General features: G+C 36.7%; 1 protein-coding gene across 1 annotated transcript; it reads right to left on the reverse strand.

Annotated features, from left to right (window-relative positions):
* Nucleotides 1–2803: 2803 nt before the first annotated feature.
* Nucleotides 2804–13453, reverse strand: LOC144444144 (uncharacterized). Its single transcript, XM_078133549.1, has 13 exons — nt 13300–13453; nt 12288–12410; nt 11508–11627; nt 10702–10824; nt 9622–9744; nt 8600–8808; nt 7627–7672; nt 6667–6800; nt 5856–5984; nt 5046–5160; nt 4051–4185; nt 3618–3743; nt 2804–2928 (listed from the first exon to the last, which is right to left on the reverse strand). The coding sequence occupies exons 1-13, from the start codon at nt 13451–13453 to the stop codon at nt 2804–2806; spliced, it is 1662 nt and encodes a 553-aa protein (XP_077989675.1).
* Nucleotides 13454–14348: the final 895 nt, after the last annotated feature.

Consider the following 14348-nt stretch of genomic DNA (forward strand, 5'->3'; position numbering starts at 1 on the left):
CAGTAAAGTCTCTCTAGTCTGGTAGTAATTGTGTGACTGACAACTTTCTATATATGTATGATGAATCCTAAACCAGTGTTAGAAGTACCAGTGAATCAGCAAATAAGAATGACTGAACTGATTCCAACCCAAATATTTAACAAAAACAGGTAAAATTTACAGCTACAGACTTTAACTGGTAAAATACTTAATCAAATAATTGGGAAGGTAGATAAACATACTGAAGTCTCGTTGGAATTGACTCGCTAAAGGTCACTGGATGCCTATGACAATTTAAATGTGATTGGACATGTTGAAGTGGTGGCCATTTTGTGTTGGTGTACACTTTATTACACGTTAAAGGTGATTGGACCTGAAATGGTAGCCATTTTGTGTTGATGTACATTTACTAACACGGTAAAAGTGATTGAACCTGATTAGGTGGTCATTTTGTGTAACTTACATATACAATTTATTATGCATTAAAGGTGAGTTGACAAATTAAACTTGTGGCCAATTTGTGTCGATATATATCTTATGATTAGAAACATTGTATTGGTGGCCATTGTGTGTTGACATACACCATTATGCTTAACAACTGAATGGACACATCAAAGTCGTGGCCATTTTATGTTGACATACACTATATCATGCTTAATGGTGAATAGTCACATCAAAGTGGAGGCCATTTTGTGTTGCCATACCGGTACACTTTATTATGTTTAAAGGTAAATGGACACATCAAAGTGGTGGCCATTTTGTGTTGACATACACTTTATTATGCTTAAAGGTGAAAGGACACATCAAAGTGGTGGCCATTTTGTGTTGACATACACTTTATTATGCTTAAAGGTGAAAGGACACATCAAAGTGTTGGCCATTTTGTGTTGACATACACTTTATCATTGTTTATGTAAATGATTATACTATGTGGATTATACATTGGTAATATGGTCATAGCAGTAAATTTTTGATATAAGGCACTATTAATTATGTAATCAAAAACATTTTAGAAAATATAATTTTACAAATTTCAAAAGTTACTGTTATATCTAACATATACTGGCCTGTATGATTATGTGATACAAATTCACTTTCTCATTCATTTTTTTAAATACATAAATAAATAAGGAATGTCTGTTGGAATTTTTTTATTAATAGATTAATTTTTGATTATGTTGATATTTGGTTTTCATAAAAATGGCAAAAGTGAAGGTAAAATTAGTGTGATATTTCTTGATTAAATTTTAGTCATATTTCTTATAAAGGCAGTGGATGGATGACAGTGTTAACTGTTTAAAAGAAAAGTTGTTTAAAAAATGTACCATGTTATGGGCAGTTCAGCTTTGTTGTAAATATTTCATCGCCATGGGTTACCAAGTCACGCAATACTTGAATTTCAGCACTCTTTATTTACACCTACAAAATTTAGGGGAGATTGATGGTTAGCTTGATACAATGGGATATTTTACAGTGAATTTCATATCACTATGCACCTTTTCTGTTTGATACAACCATGTACAACAAGAAACTGCATATGCCACACTACAACAGCAAGATCGCATTTTTTTGCTACATTTCGTCTATATGAAATAAATCATTTAAGCTCCATGCAGACATTCGGGTGTCAATGGTTTTCTTAGTATCGCATACCTGGTGAAGGGCAGGCGGTAAAATGTCCTTTGCAGTGTTCATCTGATGTCTGTATGGTGGCATGTGTAGTTCATGTCACTTAGACAAAATGTAGCAAGAAACTATACTCATTCAATCTTGCTATCTTAAAGTGTAGCACGTCCAGTTTTTTAGTGGTTTCATACGTAATTGTATCAAAAACAGAAAAGCTGAACGTATTGTGTAATTCACTTACTGTAAATACATACACCTAGTTGGTCTATCCTTTATTTACAAGAGACTTACTTAGAGGGGCAACCTGGATTATGGTAATTAGAGATACGAAAAAATATTTCCATTATTACAAATTCTTTAAGGAAACCCTTTGTTCTTAGCAAAAATGTATCTCATAATATATTAAATATTGTTAGAGGGTCCATACCAAGCCTTAACCCCCTAGGATAATAAACATTTGTCTATTACAATGCAACCTGGAAATCCCTTTGTTGTTAGCAAAAGACAACTGACAGATACAATATTAAATTTAAAAAGTTGTTAGAGGGTCTAAGCCCTAACCATCCCCCTAGTTTGGTTAAAATTGGTCCATTACTATACATTCCATTGGGAAATCCATTGATCTTCAATAACAAAGAACATCTCAAAGATACAATTTTAAAAGTTGTTAAGGGGTCTAAACCGGACGTTAACCAACCCATAATTTTGATAAGAGTTGGTTCACTGCTATGCAGTGCGCCAAGGAATCCACTTGTTCTTAGCAAAGAAAATCTCAAAGTTATCACTTTAAAAGTCGTTAGTGTTTAAACATAACTCTAACCAACCCCCTACATTTGACAAAATTTGGTTCACTGCTATGCAGAACACTAGGTTATCCACTTGTTTAGCAAAGAACATCCTTCTGACAGGAACCATATTTCATCCTGTTAGAGAGCCTAGCCCTAACAAGCCCCTTAATTTGATAAAAAATTGGGCTATTACTATACAGACCACTAGGATATGCCTTGATCTTTAATAAGAAAGAAAATCTCAAGGTTACTATCGGAAAAGTTGTGAGAGGTTTAAGAGTACCCCTAACCAACCCTTTAACTTGACCACAACTGTCCATCAGTACTCCAAGAAGGCTTTGTTTTTACCAAAGTCCACAATTATCACATCAAAAGCTACTGGACAGCATATACCGATTGGTTGCCTGCCTTCAGTCCAGTGAACTCATTACAGTTTCTGCCAGTTTCTTGATCTGAGGTTGTTGGCTGTAGTAAACTAAATTGTCAACAAGTTTCAGTATGGAGCTTTCACTGATGACTGATTTGAAGTACTGATCTGTATAAAAACAAAATGGAAAGAATGACAGTATTGAAAGAATAGGCAAATAAGTTCAACTACTGTACTAACCCATGTTGAGTCTCCCCCTATTTTTTCATACTTGATGTCACTACTCCATCAACAGCCACCTCATGCCAATTTAAACCCCAAATGGTTGAATCCCATGGTCTTGGAATACTACTATCAGTGTATGACATATTTTTTATGTAGCTCAGCCAGACAGCTATCTAAATTTTAATATTATTTTAACAGTATGCATCAGAACAGTCCAATTATTTAGTTGATAGTAACCAACAGTGACATATTATAATACATGTAATGATTTAGCTATTGATGTTCACTATTATTGACTACTGACCAGCACGCATATAGGTCTTGGTAGAACCCTATTACGGATGTCTGACTCACCTTTCAATATCTGTGTTAATGTCTATCATGAAATATGACTTACTGACCAACACTTACTTTGGACAAACCTTGTCAATCTGTGTGACTAACCTTTTAATAGTTATGCTAAAGTGTATAATGCAATGTGAATAACTGACCAGCACTCGTTTTGGTCTTGGGAGAACTCTGTTCATCTGTGACTCACCTGTCAATAGTTGTGCTAATGTCCATAATGCAATGTGAATAACTGACCAGCACTCGTTTTGGTCTTGGGAGAACTCTGTCAATCTGTGACTCACCTGTCAATAGTTGTGCTAATGTCCATAATGCAATATGAATGAATGTGACATCTGTACTCTGTAGAAATCTCTCCAAATACTTCAACAATCCTGATAGATTGGAAGGTATCAGCTTAGCATCAAAGTCTAACAATGAAACAAAGAGAACATTGTCAGTAAAAACCTATAGTGAGTTTCTCAAGTCAATGAAGTGGCTCTGATTCTGTTTCTAATAAACCCAGTGTAGTAATACTAGTATGTTGTGTGTATGTGTGTGTGTGTGTGTGTGTGTGTGTGTGTGTGTGTGTGTGTGTGTGTGTGTGTGTGTGGTACATGTGCAAATGTATATGTGTGTCTGAGTCTATGTGTGGTGTGTATGTGTCCACATGTGTGTCTGTGTCCATGTGTGTGTGTGTGTGTTAGCATGTGTGAGTGAGTAACTTAATATACTTACCAGACTGCAGCAGCTGACCAATTGTACCAGCACTATTATATTGAACTTCTTTATCTGGTGAGCATGCAGCTAAGTTCACCAGTCTCTCAAAGGTTTTCCCACTCCGCACAGACATCAGTCTTACTCTGGCTTCATCTTTGAGAAAGTGAAATTAAAAACTATCACTATAAACTATTTATTTAGAAATTACTGTCTTTAGATTGTCTGCTTTGGCCTTCTATAATTTCACACAGCTGTACCACCTCAGTGGAACATAGCGGCTGTACCAGCTATGCAAAAAACATCTCTGTAACAGCTCTGGCCAGCACACAGCTGTAACATACCCAGATGTGACAGGTGTGCAACTGGTATACCACACCCATGTGGCATGAATGTGAGAAATAGTAAATAAGTTTTTCAACATCTAAGTACATGTACAAGAGCTTTTTCCTACAGCCATGTGCTAGGTATGTGAGCTTAGTTGTAAGATAGGTATTTCCCACAGCCATGTTCCAGCTGTGTGAGCAATTGCTACTAGTCAGATATGAACAAAAGGGCTGCTATAGGGTATTATTCCACAATAACTGTTACATGGGTGTGCACAACTGTGTGCTAGGTGTGCAGTACACAGCTATGGTACTGGGATGTGTAAAACAGTCGTGGCACGGAGGTTGTATGCACATCTATTGCAACAGGCATAATTTTCACAACCATGTACCAGGGCTGTGGAAAATATACCCTGTAACAGGGATGTGGGGCACACAGCTGGTACATAGCTGTGCTCCTATTTCTAGCACTAGGATGTGGCCTCATCCTAGCACTAGGATGTACAAGGTTCCCTGTGTAGTTGCTTTTCCCATAACATCAAGAAGTGAATGAAGATTTTAAAGGATTAGGACGAACTTTCCCCGGAGTCGTTTGAAATTCCTGGAGTTTATGGAACACGAGATCAAACTGGTAAATGAAGTGAGCTATTACTAGTAAGGAAAGTTATCTGATCTCAACTCTATACTTACCATCACCAGCTAATACAGCCAATGCTGCCGTCACTTCTATTTGTACATTAACTGGTGTTGATGGTTCCATAAGGTTAACCAATAAACTATCCAAAGCACCATTCCCAAGGATTGACTGTAGAAATGAAGAATTATTCAATCAATATTGATAACATTTCATGAACACTTGTTTCAAACTTTTGGTTTTATCTTTGCTGACATAAACTTTAACAGATGGATGCAGCCGTTCTGAGGTTGTTATGAGCATCAACCTGGAATAGTAGCCATGACATAAATCTGTGGCATAGATATAATATTATACTTTTATGTGCAATAGGGGACACAAACACCTGCCATTTTGAATGATGCATTGTGGGAAATATATTGTCCATTACCATCACTTGCATTTGACTGAACTCAAACCTGATATTAAGGTACGACTTATAAATGATCCAATGATATGATCAATTACATGTACAAACATGTTAAGGAAATCTCTACCATGCCATCAACCATTTTCAAAATGCCAGAAAACGATTGTAATTTCATAGACGGCATACTTGAGGGCATCCTAACACAGTGTATTTTACAGACTAGAACCATCCAAAACTGTATGGTATGATGTATCGCTCTACCCTCATGGAGCTGCTGAAAAGGGGTCGGCTGATGCACGACAGTGCACCGACTGGGTGTATTTTATGGTCTAGCATCCTTCTAAACTGTTGTGTATGTACGTAGTATGTTCAATCCTCATGGAGCTGCTGAAAGGGGTTGGTTGATATCAGAGAGCACCCCAACATGATACATTTTATAATCTCAATTCATTCCTACCTTGATCTGTTCTCCCGCTACCAAATTACGAATTGTTCCTGCTGCATGACACTTACTCTCTGGAAGACTGTCAGGATCCTGTAGTATCTGACATAAATCTGGCAGGAAACCTTCTGTTACTATGGTAACCTATATACAAATACACAAATGTCGATGGTTAGGCTGTATTTCTTACAATTCAGATGGAAGTCATGTCTACCATCCTTGCATTGCATGCAGAGCCTCTATCCAATAAAGTTATGAAACTTGCCAAATTTGGCACTTTGGGGTGAGGCATTATGTGAAGCAAACAAAGTATAGGAGATTCACATTTCTTGAACCATTGTCCAAATGACATAAAGGCAATTTTATCAAATGCTAGGAAGTTTACAACTTTGTAAAGACTGCTTCACAAGAATTTTAGGCTGTTTATCATACAAATGCATATTGATAACCTACCTTAAACACATCAGTTAGAGGTAAGATAGAATTTTTGTGCCAAAATATAAAAAGGGAGTCACTCAGTTTGCATATTCCTAAAAAGGTATGCCAGTCATTTGCATAATCCAAAAAGGTATGCCACTCATTTGCATATTCCTAAAAAGGTATGCCACTCATTTGCTTATTCCTAAAAGGCATCCCACTCATTCGCTTATTCCTAAACAGGATTGTCACTCATTTGCATAATCAAAAAAGGTTGACAATGTATCACTGATTTGCATATGCCTAAAAAAAAAATCATGCCACTAATTTGCATATTCCTAAACAGGCATGTAACTCATTTGCATATTCTAGATATCAATTTTGAATGATTACAATCATGTTGTTTTACCTCATTCTTATGATGTATAGATAAATTTCTGACAGCAGCTACGGCTGCACACTGTGTTTCTCTGTTGCCATGATGAACTAGGTAATACAGACTTGGTAGAACACCAAGATTAACGATCAATACCTGGTTATCATCTAAAAAAAAAAATCAACAAATATATTTTACTAGCCTAGAAACTAGTCCGTACTGTTTTCTAGGAGTGTGTATACCCATAGAGATATAACTGACCATGGTATAACTAAGTGAGAACTACAATTTGCTCTTCTATCTTAGGGGGATAGGGGAAGGTGGGGGAGGGGACTTTGTACACACACATGGTGACATGGTGGAGTAAACACTAAATCTATGCATGCACTTTACATTTGATGATAAAATCTCTTCCTGGAATATACATGTACTTGTTTTACAATGTTTCAAATCATTATAAACTCTGATTAAATTGGACCTTAATTTTAGCAAGTGCTATGACAGAAACACATGATATGTGAGGGCAAGTGTGGGGGTACTGAGGGTATTTGCAGGAATGCTTGCAGTGTACTCTGCAGTACAGTACTTTCATGAGCATAGTGAGCAAAAGTGTACCAGAAAACACATCAAGCAAATACCCACACAGGAACTCACATGGAATGTGGTTCTGTTATTAGAACACAATTTTTGATTATGTTTATCCAAAACAAAAATCATAGTATCACGTACATTTGTAATTCTGTGTGCAAGGAACGATCATGCCTTATTTGCATATCATTTGCACCCACGCAGGTATTTTCAGTATTGCACTGCAGTGCAAATACCACTAGTATGTGTGCACACTGGTAATCTCTGGTACATATGCATTAATGGTATGATCCCTCAATCCATCATAAACAACAACAGTGTACATGTACATTGATGACTCTAATATTTCACAGACAAATATCAAACAGACATCAGTTACAAAATCTATATTAATTTAACACTTACCATCAGAAGCTAAATTTCTTAAAGCAAGGCAGGCCTGACACTTTACCTATTGAAATTAAGTGAAATACAAACAATTACAGTTTTGATATATCAAACACAAACACAAACACAAACACAAACGCAAACACAAACACAAACACAAACACAAACAGAAATTAGTGGAACATTTGTACTAGACAACACTGTGCATGTAGCCTTGAAAAATTCTCATGTTTTCACGTAGTCCTACCTACATGTACGTGAGGACTAAGTGGTTGATTGTCTATAGGTAGACAACACTGTTTAGTACTTGGCCTGAATGAAGAAAGGAAAAGAAAGAATGACTTTCTTGCCCAGTGATACTACATGTATAACAGTATTATGCCACATTCTAGTTATCAGAAAGATGAACGTTTTCATGGTTTGACCACTAGGAGTACTGCTCATTTTAGAGCTTGAAGTGTGGGTCACAATAGTTTACTTTTGGAGTGTGTAGACAGCAGACCAGAAGGTACCACTCACTTTCTGTGTTGTTCCCACTGTACTGAATTTAGTAGTGACTACCACTAATTGAAACATGCTTGACCATTACTGTAAAGCACTTTGAAGAACATATCAAATATTTTTAATGGCACACATATTTTAATACAGCCTCATGCATTGGCAAATGATGAGCAGACAGAATCAATTTCTAACCCTCACTTTGAGAAACCCTCTTTGTGCCTTTATGTGCGATATGACCAGAACATTGGTACACAGAATGGTGAACTGGTGATTTAGTCTATGTGTCATCATAGACCATGAAGTGTTCACTCCAGGGTCTACAATGGAGGTGGGAAATGCATGGCAATGATTAGCCATTTTATTTTTCTCACTGCAATGATTTTTTTTAAAGACCAATTTGCATCAGTAATGAATAGACTAAGGGTAGAGAATCATTACAACTCTCTTTACGGTATCATTAATTAACATAATTATACTCAAATATACTCACCTTATCAGCCGGGTAGTTTAAAAGTTGAATAAGAAACCTGATGATGTCATAATAACCTATTCCAATCATAAGCATACGATAGTCGCCATCTACTGCAATGTTACTTAGTGCAGCTGTGCAGTAGTATAGAACATCAGAATCTTTCGACTTCAGACTACTGACAAAGATTGGTATTGCTCCTTTGATAACCATTTCACTACGGTTAGATTCTGTAGGAAGATAAGGATAGCCATGACGATGATGTGTATGGTAACCGTTAGCTATGTTTTACTCTATATTATTATACCATGCACAAGCCAAGTTATTTTCTTTGAACAGAAAATATGGATTAAATATCCCAGACGTTCTGCACAATCACGACCCGTGACTACATCACTGGTTCTGATTTGCTTAACCTATGAGTCAATTTTGGTAGAGAGTGCCCTCTGGCATTAAATTGTGATACTGCCAAAGCACATGTGTAATTAATTTTATTGCACCTGTCCACCTATTCATTTGTGAAATCATATACATGCCCACTCATCGCTCGATAGAAAACTTTCCCTTTCATGATGCCAAATTGTACTTGTAGATAGATAACCACTGAATACAGAAATGACATTATCTGTAGGACATCGAGTGACCCTACAGCCAATTTGTGATTATATGTTCAAATTTCTGCAAGAAAAAAGTTTGCTTTACTGTAGTGATGTTGTCTTGTCGAGCAAGCAATGCTGGAAAACATGTGCAGAATAGATGCAGAGTAGCCAAAATAACTCCAGAAGGCAATAGTGTATACCGGTATATATTTGTCCCTGATACTTTCCTTCAATAAAGTGATACATTTATTTGAAATATTAATTGTAAAGTTTGTTTATAAAAAAAAAAAAAAAAAAAAAAAAAAAAAAAAAAAAAAAAAAAAATAAATAAATAAATAAATAAATAAATAAATAAATAAATAAATAAAAAGTTTGTTTCCCATGCTATTGGCTTCTTATCAATTTTCATTCGTGGTGATTTTTTATGGAAGTTGTTATACTTACGTATATGTGTAAGATTAAGTAAAGCTCCAGTTGCATTGCGTTGTACTCTTATGTCAGATGATCTGGCTAAACGTAATAAGGGATCTATACCACCAGCTGCTACTATAGCTTTCTTGTTGGCATCTAGAGATATAATGTACAATAATGTAACTTTTAATCATTTTATACTGTGGGCCATGAGATTTACCCATGTTACAATTGACCAAATGTGAATATTTCACATTGAACCATGTGCAATTCAAATCACTGTCTGAACAGAAAATATGGATTATAGATCTTGGTCATTCTACTTCACAACCCCATGTCAATTTTACTGGGTCTGTTCTATGTTGAGGGCGCCATTTACATTCACCTGTGGTAGCCAGACACAGAAGACACATTCTACTATATTCTGTGTTGTAAGACAAGCATGTGCATTACACTACATTTACTTCTATGTTGAGGGTGCACCGCTGCATAAAATTACCTATGGTAGCTAGTGGTGTAATATAGTCACATGAATTTCACTGTTCTTGTATGTTGAGGGCGCTGTTTAAACTCACCTGTGGTACCGTAGCTAGTGTTGTAATACAACCACATGAATTACACTGTACGGTACTTCTATAGTGAGGGCGCTGTTTAAACTCACATGTGGTAGCAAGTTTTGTAATACAAATGAATTACACCGTACCTCTATGTTGAGGGCACTATATAAACTCACCTGTGGTAGCTAGTCTTGTAATACAACCACATGAATTACACTGTACCTCTATGTTGAGGGTGCTAGTATAAACTCACCTGTGGTAGCTAGTGTGGTAATACAGCAACATGAATTACACCATACCTCTATGTTGAGGGCGCTGTATAAACTCACCTGTGGTAGCTCGTGTGGTAATTATACAGCCACATAATACACTGTACCTCTATGTTGAGGGCGCTGTATAAACTCACCTGTGGTAGCTAGTGTTGTAATACAACCACATGAATTACACTGTACCTCTATGTTGAGGGCGCTGTATAAACTCACCTGTGGTAGCTCGTGTGGTAATACAGCCACATAATACACTGTACCTCTATGTTGAGGGCGCTCTACAAACTCACCTGTGGTAGCTAGTGTTGTAATACAACCACATGAATTACACTGTACTTCCAGATCTGCAGACAACATCAAATTTGTGAGTAGACCAACACATCCACTCTGTACTATGACTTCCTTATTACTTTCTGAAAGTTCAAAAAACAAAATAATAATCTAGAACTGAATCTATGAAAATTTGAAAATAACAACTTGTTTGTCATTACTTTCTGTGCCGATGCATTCTCGCAAACCAGTGTATACGTTCTCACAGATTAAACAGCACATTAGCAGAAAAAATAACCCCAAGTGTTGAATGATGATCAGTTAAAGCCACACTGTGCATTGGTACATGTATTAAGATAGGTCTGACAATAGTTGTCTGACAGACCTAAAGAAAAAAGGTCAGTAGTTCTGAACAAAGAATGACCCCTCATATTTTGATGGCTCCACTGGTAAGACATTAACACAAGAACCTGGGATTGAAACCTTGGCCTTTAAGATTGAAAAGTGATCATTTCCTTTTCTTTCATTGCTGAGATTCATCTCATATAAAAGGATAATGTTAAAGTTTTCTCGGGTAAAATATCAGCAACAAAAACACATTTTTATGTGTGAAAATTAAGGGTTTTGCTAATCTTGTTCATTGGTTGTTCCACTTTTCAAATGACATAAATTAACATAAATATAAGAAGTGATGCTGTTACGATTTATGAATATTTTAAGACTATAATAGTCATCTGGACCACTGTAAATAATTACAAAATTACGCGTACTTCATCATTCACTAGGACCCAGATCAAATAACCGGTGACAATTATCATCAACTTACCTGGTCCATTGATTAAAAGATTACTGACACTTAAGGAGGCTGCTTTCTGAGTTTCCAAATCATCTGATTGCATTAAAACAACCAATGGTTCCATCATATTCATGGTAACAGGCTGCATCACTGCAACAATATACAACAATACATGTTATAACTTTCTAAGTCAGACAAAGTGACATACATCTACAAAATGTACTCACTTTTCAAGGGAAACTAATTGACCCTTCTATGGATCTACATGTATTTCATACACCAGTTGATTGGCCATGGCGGTAACATCATATGTCTGTCTGTCTGTCTGTAAGCCTCTGGGAGTGAACTGTGTACGGTAGGAGGGACTCACATGCCCTACAAAAACTGTCACACGACGTTGCTTGAGCATGGTTAGTCAACAATTAAACAAGTGTTTTTAAACATAATGATACCACATCCATTTCCAACACTCTATGGCGACATACAAGTTTTGTAGCAATGTGTATAGTTCCTGAAGTTTTATGCTACAATTGAAGAGCAGTCTCTCAAGCAACGATTATAAAATCTGCTAACCACAACATGTTTCTATATTAATCTGATTCTTTTTGAGTCCTTTTCTGGCACAAAGGCGATGCACGTGTAGGCCTACATTGTATGTCATCTAAAATCTGTATCACTAATGTCAACCCACCCTCTAGATGGTGATGAAATTGGGTCTACTAATATAAATATTTTGCACTAAGACAGCACCAGGTAATATTTACTGGAAACAATGTCCATTCTGATGTAAGTTTACTGCAAGGTACTTACATCTTTCACTAATCTCTGCATAGCATAAAGCAGCTGATCTTTGTAATTCTGTATTCTCGCTGTAAGTTAATATCAATAATGCCCTGAGTCTGTCTTCATTTATTGTTGTCTTCTCACCATTGTCTGTAAAATAAACAAAATATCAAGAAATTAATGATAGATGATCGTATTTGCTAAATGCTATAAAAAGACAGGTTTTGATGTGATATGTATCAATGGAGTTTGTCCCTAAATTTGACACATTCAACTGTGGATGTACATGTATTAATTGCAATCAATGATCAGTAGTACACATGCATGAATCAATGTACAAATGTAGAGGTAAATTTGACAATAAAGACAAGCTCTCTGTTAATTGTGGTCATTTTCACAGCCTAGAGGCTCTTCTACTGTATGAGACCACCCAGTCTGTGGAAACCACATTTCAACTACAACTACAACCCCGCACCGGGAACCATTTCTTCCAAGTCATAAAAATGGGCTTACGAGGCATGTTTGTTGTAATTTAGATGCATCACTCGCTTGAGAATGATACATGTAAGTTGTTGCAAAAGTACCTAAATCGTTTAGCCTACAATGGTGGACGTAAAGTATTCCCCAGCATGCACTGCTCTAGAAGCTACTTCCTGCGTGGGCGAGTTGGAATCGTGTTTCCCCAGACTCTCACTTGGGGAGGTCTCGTAGGCAGAGACCCCAGTGGCAAGAGTCTGGGTAACCGAGACTGGGTATTCTGTTGTTATAACATATGGTCATCCGAAACAGCAAATTTCAGTAAAAATGATACCGTGCAATACAACGTTTTTGTGTGCAACGAATTACTGAACCATCACTTGAATATCATTTGCATACCGGTACACTACATGTACATGTATGCAATAATGTTTTCAGCATTGCACTACAGTGCAAATACCTTGAGTACATTGTATGCACACACACAATGTTGCAAGTAATCATCAGTACATATGTAATAATAACCTACATTTGTTACAAGTAGTTATTATTATTTCATTACCTTTATTTAAATAGCTAAGTAGATCATTGACAGCTGATCTCTCCTCTGGTTGGAGCAAAGGTTCATACAATTCCCAATCACTGCTGTTTATTCGAGGTTGGTAACATGAACAGCAGGGAGATAAACAACACAGACAGTCTAATAAAATATCCATTCTTGACAAATGAGGAGTCTGAAAATAGGAAAAAGACAGAATATTAATATACATGTACAAAAATGAACACAAATTTTAAGTGAAATCATTCTACAGTACAGGCAAGAATCTTATTCTCACTACCCTAGTGTTAGACTGGCATTAACATATACTGGTGTAGGCAGTAGCCCTTTCACTTTCAGCAGTTAACTCATGCTGATGCAGAGCTACACATGATGACGGGCCTTAGCCTTGTGTTAGCACTGAGCTGGACAGATACACATACTTTCTAATTTGATCAAGCTAGCAGGGGCTTGGGCTTGTGCATGCATTAACTCTTCCTGGTGAGGTGTTGGTGCCAAGTTGGTGTTAGCACTGAGTTAGCACATGCTGGTGAGGTATGAGGTTTTGGTGCTAGCCCAGTGTCACAGCACTAGTACTGATATACATGTACATGTATGTACATATACATGTAAATACATGTATATACCGATATAGTCAGGTGTTAACATACAATGTAGATGTATGGCTGGTAAAGGCATTATCCCTTCCAGTAGCTAACACATGCTGGACAGGGAAGTGCATGTACATTTGTATTACTTTACTGCCAGCCCAGTGTTAGTTCTGAGCTGACTTGGTGTTAACATACATGTTGGTAAAGGCATTAACTCTTCTGTAGTACACTAATACATGTACATGTTGGGGAAGTGTTACTGCTAGCCAGGAGTTAGGTTTGAGCTGACCAGTAGCTAATTAACACATATATTACTAATTAACCCATGCTTTAGAGTTACATGTACATGTACATGTATCTGTTAGTGGCAACCCACTGTTAGCACTGAGCAACCCTGGTGCTAGCCAAGTTGGATTTAGTAATTTGCAAGTTTTAATAAGTGTGTAATGTGTACAATCGTTA

The sequence above is a fragment of the Glandiceps talaboti genome, chromosome 13 (assembly GCF_964340395.1).
Source record: "Glandiceps talaboti chromosome 13, keGlaTala1.1, whole genome shotgun sequence".
In the NCBI taxonomy this organism is placed as follows: domain Eukaryota; kingdom Metazoa; phylum Hemichordata; class Enteropneusta; family Spengelidae; genus Glandiceps; species Glandiceps talaboti.